Source organism: Phyllostomus hastatus, unplaced genomic scaffold (genome assembly GCF_019186645.2).
Source record: "Phyllostomus hastatus isolate PE091 unplaced genomic scaffold, TTU_PhHast_1.1 phas_scaffold_78, whole genome shotgun sequence".
NCBI lineage: Eukaryota > Metazoa > Chordata > Mammalia > Chiroptera > Phyllostomidae > Phyllostomus > Phyllostomus hastatus.
This window is the reverse complement of record NW_025334041.1, coordinates 111,840,340-111,859,041: the sequence shown is the minus strand read 5'-3', so window position 1 is coordinate 111,859,041 and position 18,702 is coordinate 111,840,340. Positions and strand designations below refer to the sequence as shown.

The 18,702-nt window shown below is 41.6% G+C and overlaps 1 protein-coding gene across 4 annotated transcripts in view; it reads left to right on the top strand.

Moving 5' to 3' along the window:
• Positions 1-18,477, top strand: part of RMDN2 (regulator of microtubule dynamics 2) — a 62,429-nt gene extending 43,952 nt beyond the window's left edge. For 3 of the 4 annotated variants that reach the window (XM_045827841.1, XM_045827840.1, XM_045827839.1), the window contains 6 exons: positions 707-782; positions 1,651-1,728; positions 5,148-5,246; positions 10,917-10,970; positions 11,057-11,137; positions 18,108-18,477. In XM_045827841.1, coding sequence (XP_045683797.1) covers positions 707-782; positions 1,651-1,728; positions 5,148-5,246; positions 10,917-10,970; positions 11,057-11,137; positions 18,108-18,161 — 442 coding nt within the window. In that variant the 3' untranslated portion in view covers positions 18,162-18,477. The remainder of the gene's footprint in view (positions 1-706; positions 783-1,650; positions 1,729-5,147; positions 5,247-10,916; positions 10,971-11,056; positions 11,138-18,107) is intronic. The other variant, XM_045827842.1, reaches the window with a different exon arrangement.
• Positions 18,478-18,702: the final 225 nt, after the last annotated feature.

Sequence of the window (18,702 nt, the reverse complement as noted above, 5' to 3'; positions counted from 1 at the left end):
TTTGACTCTATTTAGTTTTTAGTCATGATATTTATTTTTGTTTTGAAATGACATTAAAGGAGGCCATGAGAATTTTATTTTTATTGAAGAAGCAAGGATTTGTTGATACATTTTTCTTTTTTTAAAAGGTTTTATTTATTTTTTGAGAGAGGGGAAGAGAGAGAGAAAGGGAGGGAAGCATCAATGTGTGGTTGCCTCTCATGCCCACCTACTGGGGACCTGGCCTACAACCCAGGCGTGTGCCCTGACTAGGAATCAAAGGGGCGACCTCTTGCTTCGCAGTCTGGTGCTCAGTCCACTGAGCCACACCAGCCAGGGCTGATACAATATATTTTTCAACTTAATATTTATATGATTAGATTTTTTCTGAGATCCTCTCTGTGACTTTATTGTTGGTGATGATGATAGTAGCAGCCTGCATTTCTTGAAACTCACTGCATACCAGGCCATATTCTAAGTAATCACGTGTTTTAGGTATTTACCCTCACAGCATACATACGAGATAGATGGTGTTAGCATCCCCAGTTATAGATGAGGAAGCTGGCTTCACATTAATGTCAAATATTTATTATTTTGGGGGCCTTTGCATCTACATGAATACTTTTGTTAAATATTAAAGAATGCTTCGGAGACATTTTTTAACTGTTATGTTTGGTGGTATTTGATTAAAAGTTCACACAAATTCCATTGTTTGTATCTCTTTCAGGTACGCGGTTTTGTGTGGCTATGTATCTGAGTTTGAGGGTTTACAAAACAAAATCAACTATGGACATCAATTCAAGGTATTCCTTGATATTACAAATGCTGTAATGTAGCCATATGTTCCATTAATAGGTCTAAATCAAATTATTCAACAAATTAATCTCTAGGAATTTATCTTTTTTATTTAAATGAAATGGCATTCTTCAAATAGTACTATGCCAAAAGGAATCAAACTCTTGGGGTGATTAAAGATTATTATTATTCTAGATTCTGAAAGAAGTCATCTGGTAGATGAGTATAATATTTTCAAAGATAGAGGATTAGCCTATTGGTCATGAACTCACCAATACTGTAAACATGACCAGGACTAATTAGTTAATATTTTCTACATATTGACTCACAGGAGGAGTAGAATTTAATCTAGGGCTTATATTTACCATGACAGGTGAATGAAATAAGTAATGTAATACATATCATTTATATTATGCCTGTAGTTGTGATAGCTCAGTAAAGAACCCCCCAGGGCCAATAATTACAGTGATAGAGTTGTTTCCCACCTCCCTGTAACTATTTGACAGCATCTGTGGGATAGATCCCTCTGCCATCTAGTTCTGCTGTTTTTTCCTCCATTACACCCTAATTGTGTGATATTTGTGTGTCATGGGCAGACAATAATGCAACTGAGTGTTTTCTGTTTTTATAGTGACATTTTGGCTTTAAATTACCCGTAGCCTTATCAAATCATAGTCACAGTTCCGATTCTTGTTCTGAGCAATCATTTTTATAACGAATTAACTGATAATAATGAATCGTATTAATTGTCAGAGATAGGGACTGAGGAGGAGGATGGACAACACTGTAAAGCTCCTTTGAGTTTACTGGGTGTGGTTCCATTCACCACTTCCTCCAAATCTTGGGAGATGATACTTCTTTGGGGTTTTCTTTCAGGAACATCTAGATAAAGCAATCCAATTATTACCTGAAGAACCCTTTTTGTATTACCTCAAGGGAAGATACTGTTACACTGTAAGTTGATTGCTTTTATCTATAAATCTCATTTGAATACACTCTGATCGCATGACATATTTTCAGTGACTTACTTATTCTTTTATTGTTTTACCTAGCACCTACTATATGGAAACAGAGTAAAAAGACATATTTTATGAGTTTATATATTTATATTTTATAACACATATTTTATTACATATAATGGAAGATTTATATAAGTATGTGTGTTTTCTCCCTTTACTGCCTTTCCATTTCCCTGTGGAGCAGTTGCACTGTCTCTCGCCCTTTGTGCTCTCTCAGGGGGGCGTCTGCCACCAGTGCACAGGTAGCCTGTCCTGGTGCAGTGCTCTGTGTTCTGTGCAAGGACTTTTCTCATTCAGAGTTGACTGAGTATAAATTATGGGCTCACTGGCCAGAAGATAAATAAAACACTGTCCTTGTCTTCAAGAAATGTAATTTAGAAAGGGCCCTGAGATATATAGAAATAATGGTGGCTGGTAAGTCTAAGACCAAGTGTCTTGAATGACATTAGTTTATGGAAAATTAACAGAATATGAAAATAGGTCTTAAGAGATGCATGAAAAAAACTACCATGAGGAGAAATACTATTTGTAGATGAGAAAATTGGGGTAAGCAAAAAAGGAAACTTTTAGAATGAGGCTTGAAGAGAATTAAAGATGAAGTGGGAAGCTTGCTTTTATTGAACCCCTGCTACGTATCAGATGTGCATTTCATGGTTCACATTCCTTATCTCAAATACTCCTTCTAACAGCTCTAATAATTATAACTATCTCAAACAATCTCTTATAAGCAGTTTTTATTATGCCACTTTTAAGAATCTAAGTCTTCCTGAGGTTGGAGACTCGGCTAAGCTTTGAAAACCATTGACCCAGTCTCATTCCATGTATATTATTACATGTATATTATTTGTTTAGGCTTCAAAACCCAAGAAGGAAATCTTAATGCAAAATGGAACCAGATCTTCATGCCGTAGACAAATGGCAGAAGCTGATGTTAGTCCTCCCTGGAGGAATGTAGCTTCACTTTATGAAACTCTCGCAGAGTGGCCCAGCACTATCAAGAACCATAGAATACACAAGAAATAAGCCATCAGGAAAGACGATCAACAAAAGCAACAACAAAAAACAGAATAGATCTAAAAGGACTTTAGATTTTTGGAAACAGAACACAGGACATTAAATAGCTACCTATCTGTGTGTGTGTGTGTATGTGTGTGTGTGTGTGTGTGTGTGTGTTTAATAAGAGGAATTGGGCGGGGGCAAGAGGAATGGATGAGGAGCGTAAGACTATAAAAATTACCAGGTACAGTTGGAAAAGATGAAACAATTTTTGATATAGAGAAGTATATTATTTGGCATTAAAAGAAAACTCAATAGAAAATTATAGCAGTAGATAGGTACCCTTAGAGAGGGAATGAGCAAACTTTAAAATAAATCTGAAAAAGTTACCTGGGATGCAGCACAGAGGAACAAAGGGATGGGAAACATGGAGGAGAGATAAAAACACCTGGAAGGCAAGGACACTGCGCAGTGGTCAACTTTCACCCACCTCTTTGGGTAATGAATGGAACAAGAAGAAAAAAAAGTGTCTTAAGTTTGTAAACATTGGAGCCTCACATTTAATAACTTTGATCTAAGACACATGTATGAAAATATGTACCTAACTAGTGGAGGATACACATTTTCAAGCATACACAGAATGTTTATGAAATTGACCATATATGAGGTCATGAAGCAAGTCTTAATAAATTTTAAAGAATTGCTACCATACAATTTTTCTGATCATAATACAGTTCAATTAGAACCTAAAAGACCAAGCAACTTAAACAAATCTTTTTTTTAAAGATTTTATTTATTTATTTTTAGAGAGATGGGAAGGGAGGAAGAGGAGAGAAATGTCGATGGGCAAGAGATACATCATCCAGTTGACCTGGCCCACAACCCAGGCATGTGCCCTGACTGGGAATCGAACCTTTCTATTCATAGGCCCGTGCTCAATCCACTGAGCCACACCAGCCAGATCTAAAAAAAAAAAAATCGACATTAGAAATAATGAGAAATAATAATTAAAACCACAAAATGACATGCCGTTTTTACTTTCTCACTCATCTGATAAAATTTAAAAATACGGCGTGAGATGTTGCAAGGCTGTAGAGCAACAGGAATTCTTGTACTGCAATAGGTGCGTACACTGGCACAGCCAGCTTGGAAACGATGGGGTGGTATCTTCTAAATTTGACCACTTGCCTACCACATGACCCGCACTGGTGCCTACCCTAGAGAACCTCTTGCAAATGTGCTTTGAAAGGCATGTGAAAGAATGCCTCTCGCAGCCTTGTTCCTAAGAGCAAACAAATAGAAACGACCCAAATGTCTATTGACAAAAGAGTGGAGGAAAATTTGTCAATGTATGTTTAAATGATGGAGTATTTCACAGTTCCTTAAGTGACTGAACTTCAGTTATACTGAGCCAGGATAAGATCTCAAAACTATAATATGTAAGTGAAAAAGTTGTGCAGCTTAAACCATCAATAATATAATATTGTATGTCAACTGTAATTGAAATATAAAAAATTATTTTAAAAATAAGTAAAAAAACCTCAGCAAAGGAAATAACACAACATTTTGGTAAAGTTGGTGTTTTTTTTAAAGCAAAAAATAAATGTAGCCATCCGTAACACTGTGTGCAAAAGCAAAGGAACAGTGTTTTTGAATCGAGGTCAGTGGCTGCCCAGGAACCTAGAAGGTGGAATTGGGAAGGAAGACGTTTGATGGGGTCCGGAAGAGCATCAGCGCCCTTTTAACTATTCATTTCTGAATCTTTTATGATAAACATCTAATATTCATATTTGGAGAAAATGAAAAACATTTTAAAGAAAACAAAAAAGAGCTTTCCTCCTAGATTGTAAGTAGGTACACTTGGCCCTCACTCCACACTCCCTCTCGGTTGAGAATCCTCATTCTGTTTAAATTTCTGAAGAGCCGCGCTCTGGGGCGGGCAGGCAGCTGGAGTGGGCAGGAAGAGAGGGAAGGCAGGGCCTGCAACTCGTACACTCGCGCCAAGAGATATTTTGCAGTCATCTGAGAATCGCCAGTCAGATGAACAGACAAGGTCAGCATTATTCCTCACCCCCACCCCCTTTCCGTCATCGAACACATATCTTCTTAGGAGTGCTTCACATTGGTTTTGTAACCAATGCGTTCAGAGTTTGTAGTTTGTTAGAATTATAAAAAAGGAATGTAAAATATTCGTACCATAAGGCTGGCATCTCTCTTATACATTATTTATGGATATGTAAGTTACATGTTTTATATGCTTATGTAGACATAGATACATACACAAACATGTAACTGGGGAGAGATTATTCATTCAGAAGATGCCAGCTTTCTAAAAGTGATGTTGCTCTGTATTTGCAGGTCTCAAAACTGACCTGGATTGAGAAAAAAATGGCTGCTACTCTATTTGGAAAAATACCGTCCTCAACTGTACAAGAAGCTTTACAAAATTTCCTTAAGGTATGTGTTGTCTCTACATTTTTTGAGTGTCAAACCAGCTACTGTCTGCACCTGTCCTTCCTACCATTGCCAAGGAAATTCTCCTCTCCTCCACATGTAGATCTCTAATGGTTTGAATCCTGGTTCTGTTTTGAGCCTCTCATAATGTGAGTTATGTTTTGAATCTAAAGTACTTCTTACAACAACTAGTATGCCCTGGGTTTCAGGTACAACAGGCCTTACTACTAAATCCAAGAGCGACTCTCTGGGCCATGTGAATTTGTTTAAAAGAATTTATGCTCTGACTATGAGACTTGGTCCCAGATACTCCTGATTAGCCTAATATACGAACAGTTTAATGTTAAAGAACTAAAAGATACTAAAAGGAAGAGTTATTTTAAAAGCCATTCCATAAGTTGCAGGCAGTTCTGTGAAACATTTTAGGGGCATTAGAACAAATCAGTATTTTCATTTGTGTCTTAAAATGTATGATTGCTATGCTAACAAAACTCTGAGCGGAAATGTGTGTGTGCACACATGTAAGTGTGCAGTGTACCCACCCATACAACCAGCTTCCTGTTGTGTTAATCCCTTCACCTTTGTCTGGAACCAATTACAGAATTTTATAGATACTAAGGTATTTTTCCCCCACCTACAATTTCAGATTTGTAACAATATAGACAAAATCAAACTTTGACCTGTATTGTCCAACTTCTTGTACATGCTAATTGTTTTTTGTGGTATTTTAAGGATCGATTCTGTAAAACTGAGAGGGAATTTAGAGGTCACAGAGTCTCAAATGAGAAACAGGTTTCATTGCACTTTCCACCTCTGAACGGTGGCTGGTGGCTGACTAGAATGTTTGGGAAAAAGTAAGTCTTCTGACACCCTGGCCAGGTGATTCGGTTGGTTGGAGCATCATCCCGTACACCAAAAGTTTGCAGGTTTGATTCCAGGTCAGGGCACATACCTAGGTTGTGGGTTTGATCCCGGTTGGGGCGCGTATGGAGGCAACTGACCAATGTATCTCCCTCACATTAATGTTTCTCTCTCTCTCTCTCTTACTCTCTCTCTATTCCCCCCACCTTCCTCTCTCTCTAAAATCAATAAACATATCCTCGGGTGAGGGTTAAAAAGAAAAAATGTTTAAAGTGTCCCAAGATTAAGCATAAGCCCAGTGGAAAAGAGTGCTGAGAATAAAAGTACTAGGGCCACATGTTTTTTATTTTTCATTTAACATGATCTTTTTTGTTTGTTAAGGTATGTGTTGTCTCTACATTTTTTGAGTGTCAAAAGTGATTCCCTCATAAAGAGGGAATCAGGACTAGGAACTTAATTTTTCCCAGGGGCACACCATGGTAAATCAGAGATACGAGTGACGCCTAAGGCTGCGTCATCCCCATTTCTTCCCCCTTTGCTCTACCACTGAGAAGGGGTTCTCCCATTTTAAATTTTGTAAGATCATGATATGTTTCAGGTAAATGATTTACGTAAGTTTAGAAGAAGTGTCATTGGAACTTAACTCTTTTTTTCTAATTTATAATTGGGGTTCAGGTTGTCGGGACACTGTACAAAAGTTCTTAAGGTGCTAATGTACCTTTGATATACAAATGAAATCAAAAGTCGTAAGAGGCCCACTAATGTAGAGGTGAGTATGCAAACTCTGGAACCAGACCACCTGGTTAATTTCCAGTTCCACCACTCACTAGCTGATTAACATCAGGCAGGTAACTTAACCTCTCTGTCTCAATTTAATCAATAACATGAAGATAATAGTACCTGCCTCAGTTTTGTTGTGAAGATTAAGTAACTTAGTACAAGTGAGTTGCTTAGAGAGTGCCCAGCACCTGCAAAAAGCAGAATTTTTACTTCATTAAAATGTGAACACCTTGGCAGACCATCTTGGGGACCTCACCATGCAGTCACGACTTAACTTCTGACCAAAAATGTGTTCCATGGTCTGTGTTAAGAGAATGACGGCCATCAGGACTGCTCCACCCCGTATTTACTGCAGCAGCTGAGGGTGCTGAGGAGCTCAGAGTGCTGAGGGCTGAGGCAGTGGGGGGGCTAAGGAACAGGGGAGGTGGAGAGGAGGGGCAGGAAACAGACTCACCTTGGATCCCACACACCTTAGGAGAGTCACCCCCCGGAGGCCATGTTGTTGGATCCCAGATGTAGGGCTCCTGCCCTCCCTTTACTCCATCTCTCCAGAGAGCATTCACAGGGGCCACGAGTGTGTCCCCAGAGCCATCAGTCGGACCTGTAGAGATAAAGAGCACTGGCTTTAGAATTGGCCGGTTTGAAACCCAAGCCTTCCCTGTCTGTACCACCAAGGCTTGTTTCTGTATTTCTCCTCATCTTACATTCTTCACCCATACCTACTTGATGTGGTCTCTGTGAAGAGTGCACAGAATAACACATGTGATTTTCTTGGTCCGGGGTCTAGCACCCTAAGTGCTCTAACCAGTGAATGTTAGCTGCTCTTATTTAGCTCTTCTAACAGATGGAATCTTGTCCTCCACAGCCTCCGAGCACCCAGGGAGGTGGCTTCCGACCAAGAGCCATCTGTGAGCCCCCTGTCGTTTCTTTCTAACTATAGCGTCCTTCCCACCTCATCAAACATCCTGGCACTATTCCCTCAGGCACTGGTTCTCAACTTTGATTATATATTGGAATCATCTGGAAAACTTTAACAAACTGTCAGCTCAGGCCATAAAGCAGACTCATTATTTCAGAATTTCTGATTATATCAAAGTATAGTTTATACATAATAAAATGCACCCATGTAACTGTACAATTCAGTGAAGTATGATAACTTATACTCATGTAACTACCACTCTGAAAATATAGAATATTTTCATTTCCTGAGAGACTTATCCCTGCCCTTTTGCTGACATGGGAACTGTGACAGCATCCACTGACCTGCTTTCTGTCGCAGTAGGTTAGTTTCATGTGTTCTGAAAATCTGTATCAGTGGAATTGTAGCAGTTGTACTTTTGTGTGTACCTGGCTTCTTTGGCTCAGCATAATATGTTGATATTTATTTATTTTATTGGGAGTATCTGTAGTTCCTTTCTGTTTTGGGCAATATTCCATTATATGGATATACCACAATTTCTTTTATGTATGTATCTATTGATGGTTGTTTACATTATTTTTCATATGGGGCTGTTATGAATAAAGCTCCTGTGAACATGAGGATGGGTGTATGCGGTAGATGACAGGTGACAAGGCTGGGGGACAGGCCACCCTGATCTGCCCGCTGTTTGCAGTGATCCCCAGACCTCCCTTAGTGGTTTCACAAGCTGCAGAGCTTTCTTCTGCATGCTGATGTGATGGGGGGCTGCTGCTTGAGGTTATGAGATGTTTTAAAGCAAAAGTAATTTATTCAGCGATGTTTATTAAGACATACCTGGAACAAACAGAGTGTCAAATGTAGGGAACTCAGAAATGACCGACATAGCTCCTGGCTCCAAGGAATCAGACAGCCAAGACCAAGCAAACAACCACACTAGCCTTCGCCAGGTGTTTCACTGCAGAATATCCTAAGAGCCTAGCTGGAAACTGCCACTTAATTAGAACATTCTACTAAGTTGTTTGGTGTTCAGCGAAGGCCTGTGTTCCTTTGGGCTTTTTTTTTTTTTTAACCATGAGAGGAAAAAAAGAGATGTTCTGATTTAAAATCACTCTGGTAAATTAAACAGAGTGTGAAGGTATATATACAGAATTAAAATGCCAACATTAAAGAAACATAATCACACATGTATACAAGCATACAGGAATAAGTATGTTTACTCATCATTATTAGTAATAAGCTGCTTGTTTACATATTTTGGGACAAGTTATCCAGATAGAATTTGGACAGAGCTCGGTACAGTTACTGAACATGGAAGAACTTACAGTTGAACCAAGCTCGGTTTGTTCAATTGTTCAATAGGTTTCTCTTACTAGAATAGCTCAAGAGATGCACTTAGCAAACTCAGAGAGCTGAAATGGAAACAGTTGGACAAGACAGGAGAAGCAGGAGAACCAGAATCCGTCGGCGCTATGGATGGCTCTGCAGGACGTTCAGAGTTCTGGCTAGGACTGAACTGCAGCTTCTTCCAGTCTGTCGGCAGCCTTGCAGGTTCGAGGCCAGATCCACAGTTTATCTGCTGGGTCTTAAAGAGTTACACCCAGTCTGGCTCCCAAGAGATTATGCCCTTCCCCTTTCAAGACCCCTCCTTTTCAGATTCTGCAGAGAGTAGCTGTGCTTTACCAGAGACAGACTTGCTTAAGCTGTCAGAGTGCTCCTCAGCACGGGGTCTTGGGTTTCCCTCCAATGATATCCATCTTTAAAACAATGTAGCTTTGACTCAGAATTCAACTTCTAGGAGTCTCTCCTACAGACATAATCACACATGTACGCAAGCATGTAGGAGTAAGTATGTTCACTCATCCTTATTAGTATGTGCACAATAAGCCTAAATAAATGTCTAAGAAAATGCTTAATTTAATTATGTATAGTGTAAAATACAGCTCTTAGAAACAATGGAATAGATCTGTGTATGCTAACTTGAAAATGTGTCTGTAATATGTTGTGGAAAAGTGTTTTGGACCAATATGTAGAAAATGATCCCATTTTATTTTGTTAAACCAATTATCTTTTTTTGGGGGGAGTCTAGTCTTGGTAAAGGTGTGGTAGGATGCAGGATGCATGTCAAACTGTTGGTAGTGATTACCACTTGGGGAATGAGATGGAAATTCAGAATAAAATTAGAACAGAGAAACTTTTAGTTTTTAATATTGGAACTGTCTGGAATGTTTGCATTTTGTAAAACAGACATTTTTTATAAATTTTAAAAAGTATTCCTCTTCTCTTGGGCTCTGCATCTCTCTGGGGTGGAGACCAGGGCTGGGTTGGGAGCTTACTTGTGCAGGCCTTCATAAGCGCAAAAGCCGCCTCAGGCAAAGACTGTGTTAGGGTCTATGAAGAGCTCTCTGACCTCTGTAGCAGGCACCCGAAAGAATTCTTACTTACTGGAGATAAAGAGAAGGAACTGGTACGTAGGGATTAGCAGATGAGGGGTAAAGTACCCTCATAACTCCCACTGCTTCAACTCTGCAAGCAGGTCTCCTGCTTGGGCTGGTTGTGTCAAGGATCTGCCTTTTCTTTAGCAGTACCGGAGGTGGTGGACTTCAGACGTTATTCAACTCATACGAAAGATGTTGAGGTTAAAGAAATTAAACGTGAACGTGGTGGGAGATGCAGTCGTGGGGGAGCAGTCACGCCGCCCTCACTTCCTGAATGAGTTGTGACACGTACAAGACCTGTCTGGGTGCGGGAGGGCGGGGGAGTGGCAGTGTATCACCAGTTTTTTTCTGTTGTTGTTCTCTAAAGGAAAAAAGAGAAAGGATACAGAAGAGAAAGTGAGGAGACGGTTATACAAAAGAACCCCCAAACCTTAAAGTAGCTCATTGCTTTTTAAGCTTTATGACCATAGTCATAATTTCATTTTATTGGTCAAACTTAAAAGCTGTATTTGCATCCAAAGGATACTTTGATAAAAAGGACTCAGATGTGACACAAGCAGCCTAAATTCTTAGGTCAATTTGGTTAATATTTGATTTACTGAAACATGTCCTCTTCACTGGGTATTGTTGTTTTAATATCACCCTGTTTTTCTGTGTTCCCTTTTCCCTTAAAATCAGGTTGAAGATCTGTGCCCTGGTTTTTCTAAGATCAATTACATGTTCCTTGCCAAGGTAATGAAGATGGCTGTTTTAAGATAACTTTGAATCTATTACCTAAAATGAGATTACCTTTAACGTTGTTTATGCCCCATTTCTAGTGTTCTATGGACCTTAAGCAAACAGAGGATGCCGTGAAGTTCTGTGATCTGGCGATGCTGCTTCCCTCTGTTACCAGAGAGGTAAGTAAGCCCAGGCGGTGCCAATGGGGCCACTGTTACCCTAGCACTACTCCAGTGTCACATGTGAACAGTGCCTTACACACACCTGGAGCGCTCTCCCATACCAAAGCATCTTGACTTGGATCTCACGTGTACTGTGAAGTTCTAAAGATCGCTGTTGGTCACGCTTCGCCTGGAGACCACTTGGATCTTTCAGATGCTCACACACGATGCACTAGACGTTAAAACATCCTGATGCCCGTGAGGCGTTAGATAGCAGGTCACAGGACGAGCCCCACTAGGAAGGAGGAGGGACAGCAAGCAAGTTCAACAGGCTGCCTGCCTTACAACCAGAGGAGTGTCCATGGAGTTGCCACCATCGGTCCTCAGCTCACAGCGGGGTATCGCTATCCAAGGCCACACAGAAGACTGAAAATGTGTCTTTACGTTTTCTTGGTCCTGGAACACCTACCATTGGTGAAAAAGAAACTATTGCATGGATCCTTCTCTTTGGTTCACTAACTCAGAATTCTGGATGTGCTCTGAGTTTTAGAATTTCACAGTGTTAACAGCTCAGTCCACATTCTCGTGAGCCATTCACTTGTATTGTGAGAACAAGAGGAAATACATCAGTCACTAAACATCATCATCCTCTGAATCACAGCTGAAAAGAAATGCCTCAGAAATAAGCGCTCCTCTTCCTCTCTGCTGGAGTGATGCAGGCTCGGGCATTTGCTGGGATCTGGGGCATAAACATATACGACATGCCTCTTGCCCTCTGGGTGCTTACGGCCTAGAAGAGAACACACAGCGTATGTTCAGATAACTAAGCTCAGGGTGGAAAGCATGAGTGCCTGGGGAGATACAAATAACTGGTTATGGGAATATTGAAAAGGGAGAAATTACAGTTACCTGGAAGACATCAGGTGGCATCAGAGATGGAAAGATGTCATGCGAAGGTGTGGGCGGAAGCACATTGTCTGTCATGGACAAAGGCCCAGAGGTGGAAAAGCAAAGATTTGTTGACGGAGTGTTGGGGGCAGCCGTGGGAAATTAGGCTGAAAGGAGGAAGAGAAGCGAGGCCTGCCGGGAACTGCAGGGTTCAGGGATGCCTGTGGTTTCAAACACGGCTAATCGGGCTCCACTGGGCTCTTCAGCAGCTCCCGCTGCAGGTCTGGGACTGCTTATACGTTTGGGATTTCACACACGGCTGATTGTCCTTCTAACTGGGATCCCTTAGTTGGTTCCATTGGTTAATAGTGAAAAACAGCAGTTTCAGTAGCAACACTCCTTCTCCAGAAGACAAGCTGTGTGATTTGTTGAGCAAAACACAGATTTTTGTCCTGTTGGTCGCTTGCTCCATGTTGGTGATGGGACCCTACTGTCTTCTGAATGATGTCCATTTGGATTGCATGCAGTCATTTAAAACTGAGTGTCCATATTCTTGCTGAAATGTGAGATTAGCATACAGTATGATAATGAGGTACAATACCTCGTTTGACATTCAAATGTTTATGCGTGAAATGTAGAGCTCTCATAGGAGGGCTGCAAGCTGCCAGGTACTGACCAGCATCAGGTTTTGATCCTTGGTACCCAAGTCTCTCCACTTTCCTCCTCCCTGCCCTCCAAACCTACCTCCATGGCTTCAAATGCTTTCCACCTGCCAGGGGCCCTCAAATTTCAGTCTGTAGACCTCTCTCCTGAGCTCTAGGCCTGGTTCTCTAGTACCTTACTTGGCATCTCCACGTGAATGCCTTGCAGACGTCTCCAGCTTCTCTCGTCATCAGGCCTTTGCATCTGCTCTTCCTCCATCTTCTCCTTTCAGTAAATGGCTCCCCCATCTACTCACCTGGGAAAGTTGGGAATCATCCTTGACACCTCCTTCCTCTTCAGCCACTCAATCTAGACCTCTACCCCGTCACCACACTCTTGGAATTGCTCTTTTAAAACATGCCTTGGGCCATCCGACTGCTGCCACCCCACGCAGCACACCACGCGGGTCCTCCCATGGGTCTCCTCAAAGCTTGTGCCTCCGGCCCCGTCATTCTTGGTTTTCCACAGCAGCCAAAGCAACAGATTAAACCGAAACTTCAACATACCACTTCCCTGCTTTAAAATCTTTTGCTTTTAGGATGAAGTTCAAAAATTTTAACAAGCCCTTCAAGGGTCTGATCTAGCTCCTCCCGATCTCTGGAGTTTCTGATGTCCTCTGTGATGTCCCCTCCTCTGCACATGTTCTTCCCTCAGGACATGCTGTTCCCTCTTCCTGAAACACTCCCATCCGCCTGGGCTGCTCCCTTCACCAGCTCCGATCCTCCTCCTCCTGCAGGCCTTGCCCTGAGCACGCTTTCCTCAGGAGAGACTGCTCTGACACTCCCGGGCAAGCAAGCACCGTGTACTTTTCCTCCATTTAGCACAGTTGTGATTAAGTAGTTATTTGTGTGATTGTGTAGTAACCAGGTGCGTTTCATTCACCACTCTATTTCAAGGCCCAGTTCAGTGTCTGGGATATAATTAGGACTCAGTAAGTACTGGTGGGAAGAATCGAAAGACTAATACCATACAAATATAATAGTGCTAATAGCAATAATAAGCGGGACTAGTAATAAGTGTGACTAAGAAAGCTGGACACTGTGGAAATATTATGTTATACACAAAATAGCATTAATTTCTCACATTACTTTTTACTCCCCAGTGATGTTTCCATTTGTATTCCTAGCAGTTCTTTTTTGTCCCCCAAGTAGTAAATGTACTGCCAGGAGTATCTCAGTTCCTTAAAATTAAAAAATAGGATGAGGTGAGTTATCCGTAGTACCCCTATATCTATAAAATTTTTCCAGATTGATCTGTACTCCATTAGTGATTTGGCTGACCAGTCTATTTATTTCCAAAGCATCTAGCAGTGCCACTAACTAAAACGAAGGAAACACAGCCATTTATTCTTCTCTCCCTCGTGAGCTTGCAGAACATGTTTGCTCCTCTCCTGTGGCACTTGCAACTCTTCCTGGCATTGTGGTTATTTGTGAACTTGGCATCTGTCCCTGTCACGGTGCACATCACGCTGCACCGCCTGTTGGGGGTGTCAGCCCTTGGGCACTAGCGGGAGACACGTGTATGTGAGCAGCTCCCATTCTCAGGACTTGAAACTGCAGTATTCTGTTATTCGTGTGGAGTTTTCCCGACCCTGGGAAGGTGAGCTCGGGTCCCAGGAAACATTCCTTTTCTGAAATTAAAAAGGATTCCTGTGTCGAATGCAATGTGAGGATAATTGCCAAATAACACCGTGATTACACCAGCCCCCACTTAAATTGCTTGCCTGGAGGAAGCATTTGAGTTACTGACTTGGAGTACTCAGAGGAAGCTCAGATACACAAAGCATGGTGTGACACACACACATACACACTTACAGTGAGGGACGTGCTAACCTGGTAAAGAAAAAACTATTTAAAACTTGTAGTATTTTGAAGTGGTGCTAACTGCTTTTCTAAGATGAACTCTTAGAGGACAGATAGTAAAGACAATGTCCCAGAAGGAAGCACGGGAAGAAGTAGACTCTGGGAATGCTACAGGTAAAGAATGCCTGTTCACATGAGCAAGTGATACAGTTGTCTTCGCGGTTACGTGTTGTTTAAAGTCATGGACTACGTTTCCTACCTTTTAAGTAGACTAAGAATCTTCCTTGTCATTAGGAACTCCTTAGTGATGAAATCCTAACCCTGCTTTCAGCCTATCTAAATTATGTATCACAAACACAGGGATATCCCTTCTGCTGGTGGCTTGGGATACAATGAGGAAGAAACAAATACTTTCTCGTGGGGAAGGCAGGCACTGAACACCTAATAGCAATACAGTGTGGGGAGCGTTGTGGAAACGAAAGCACAGACATCTGCAGGAGATTACACCTGGGACTGCAGCCTGGGCCCGGGCTAGGGAGGGCCTTCCCGAGGTTTTGCTGTGTAACCTGAGATTCTAAGGAAATTAGAATTTTAACCCTGGGGTTCACATCATTAAGATTTGCTTGGAAGTAGAGGCTTATTAAAAATACAGATTCCTGGCCTTTTGCTGGAGAGAGAGACAGAGAGAGAAGCTCTGCAGAGCATGGGGGCACCAACCTCAATGTCGTGTGAGGCTGGACAACATCCTAGGGGTATAAGCTCTGAAAATCAGAGGAAGCTTCCTAGCTGGTTCAAGGAGGAGAGCTGTGGGGCAACGAAGATTTCCCCAAGGCCAGAGTCCGAGCAGGAAAGTCTTAAAAACCAAGACCTGACTTACACGTAGAAGACATGTAGGAAGGAGCCACCTAGTGTCGTGGTAAGATCCATGAGGGCGAACCTGTTCCTCCATGTTGGAATTGCCCTGTGAATCGGACGCGTAAGGCAGGATTTCAGCTTGAGGGCAGGGAACGAGTGCCATCTCAGCAGGAAGTTTTCGATGGTTTGATCCTGGGGAAGAAAGGCGTAACCTGAGCTCAAAACCGTAACTGAGTTCTTACAAGAGGACACTTGCATAAATATTGTCCCTATATGAAGTGCTTGAAACCTGATGAAGACCTCACAGGTCCTCGGATAGCTCTGCAGTTGACACGCTGCACAGGAGAGAAACACACCTGGTGAATGCCACCACTGTGGCAAAGACTCTAACTAGAGATGATCACCGAATGATCATCTTCGAGTCGATGTGTAGAAAATGAATCGATACATGGACATAGGAAACCTTTAATGGCCTCCCACTTCCTCCTCACTAGCAGAGATTTCACCCTGGAGAGGAGTTCTTTGAATAGGTTGGAAGTGGAGAGATACTCACAGCTCATCAGTGACTCGGCATGTGCTCACTGAAGCTGCAGAGAATACTACAGCAAACGACTGTGGGAAACCCTTCAGCCAGGGAACTACTGCTTGTTTGTGTCAGGGAGCCCACACAGGAGGGGAACACTGCAGAAGTGCCTCCAGTGACAATTCATCCTTCAAGTGGCGTGAGCGCATTCGCCCTGCAGAGAAACCCTACGAATGTCATCTCTGTAGGAAATAGCTGTTAGTGATGTTGTCCCGCCAGCCATCTTGACACAGGGCCCACTGGAGAGAAACCGTGTGACCATGATGTATGAGGAAGAACCTCAGCCTCATCTAGAACCACCAGAGGCACAGGTAGTTCACCCAGGGAGAGCCCTGCAGCCTTCAGCCAAAGCTCACACCTGGGTGTGCGCAGAAAACTTCGGGTGAGCCGGGGAGGAAAGCTGCAGGTCCTTACCAGGTGGAGGAAGCCACTTGGAAATACGGGGTAATTCATGTTGGAGAAGCAGTTCAGTGAAATAGACATGGGGGCCCTTCACTCACAGAGCGTCACTCCAGGACATGGGAGGGTTTTCACCACATGAAACTCTCGCCGTGTCATGGCCAAAGGGAGGTCTTCACATGCCTCAGTCGACCTGAGAGTTCTCATGCTTGGCAGTTCTCGGGCCTCATGTCCATGTAAAAACATCTTCATCTTGAGTTTATATAAGAACACTCAGGCTGGAAAAAATACTCTATCAGGAACCCTTTAGTACACAATTCAACATATAATTTACACTTTTGCCAAATGACATATTACTGAAAATACTGTAAAGATACAGAATTGTGATACATCCTTAGAAATGTTGAATCAGAATTCATTAAGACATCATAAGCAATGAGATAACCTCTCTCTGGTAGACTAATCAGTGTTGTTGATTACAAATCTAGTACATTGGTAGTGGTCTTCAATACCATGGAAAAGATCCAGAAACTTGCTAAGTGGAACCTTTCTCCTTTACTGTTTCAGTAGTCATCAGTTGACTAGTTTCTATTTTTATGCAACTTGAAGCATATTTACAAAGACTTTGTTTAATCAGGAAACAACATTTAATGTAACTGAAGAAATGCAGAACACGTAATGTGTTCTAATTATTATATTACTTTTGAAGTGCGTGTCTGGAATGGCAAGGGTGTATGGAAACATGGACACAAAAGACACACTTTGTAAGTGATTCAGATATCCTAGGGAATGCTCCTGTGAGTTAGGGTTAGCCTTTGTGTGTCTCCTAGTGTTCCTGTGTTCCAGCATCTAACCACTGATGTAGCAGACAGTTAGGGCCTCTAGGTGCCAGGCACTGAGCTGACCCTAGGGTAACAAAGATAAACACGAATCGTGGCTTTTTATGAGTTCTTTTAACTAATGTAGTAACACCCTAGATTCATTTGTTTCATTTTATCACAACCTTCAAAAAAATACTGATTTGATAGAAGGTAAATTTCTAGCTGATCTAACACTACAATTGAGTCAGTGTATTCATGTTTATGATTAAAGCTATTAAAGAATTTACAGTTTTTTTAAAAAAAAATCTAGGTAGCAGCTACTTGAAATATCTATTTTGTCCATTTTTTCTCATGTTTATTTTAAACTTAATACATTCCTTAAGTTCTTTCTGATAGGTGCTCAGTAAATGTTTGATAACTTCAAAAATGCATAAGATACCCTACCACCTGAATTTATTGCCACTCTTTCTAACTTACGCACTGTTGTTTTTTTTTTAAAAAAACAATACATGTAGAGTCCTATAAAACATATTATAGGACTAAATCTTATGTATAAAGCCCCTGATAAAGTCAATAATTGAAATGCGTATTTGTCTGTCTGGACCTTACAGTGGAATCTCAGATTTCTTCACAACCAGCTGCTAGGGCCAGGACTTCTCCCACGTCGCACAGTTGAAGAAGAAAAAAAAGTGTTTTCATTGACACACTCTCCTTCCTGTCTCCCACCACTCCGCACCTGGTGGGGGAAAGCCCGGACACAGCTCTCCACGGGACTCCCATTCTCAGAGACCTGAATCCACCCCCGACCCCGTCCTAAGAGATCCCCTGTTTCTTTGGTCTTTCAAAAAAGTCTTTCCTCAAGAAAATCTACTTCAAAGTACCTTGAGTATCAGGATGAATGTGTGAGTTTTCATTGTCGATTTGTGTTTTCTTCCTAGGATAAAGATGCAGAGGATGAGGTGAAAAAAATAAGCTCTACCTTGAAGAGGTAAATAAAAGAACATACTCGTCAATGAATCAGATGTGGGCTACTAAATTTTAAACTCATTAAAGTTGTGATTTTTGTTATCCTTTTCTCCCTGTATGGGTAATGTGCTCAGATTTGAAGGTGAAACCCCGTTTCTGCAGAGTGCATTCACTAGCCGCCCTACAAAACTAATCATGCTATTTGGAGAAGTCTTTTTCCTATAATGTCAGTACAAAATGTTCTTTAAACATGTATGCTTTATATTTTTCCTATCGATAAACTACCATACTCTTCAGAATATTTCTTTAAATAAAATACTTAAATCAATCCAATAAAATAAACTCAAGTGACTGTTTTATTTGTTTCGATGGAAACTTTTTTTTAAAGACTTTATTTATTTACTTTTCGAGAGGGAAGGGAGGGAGAAAGAGAGAGAGAGAGAAACATCAATGTGCGGTTGCTGGGGGTCATGGCCTACAACCCAGGCATGTACTCTGACTGGGAATTGAACCTGCGACACTTTTGGTTCGCAGCCCGTGAGCTATGCCAGCCAGGGCCTCGATGGA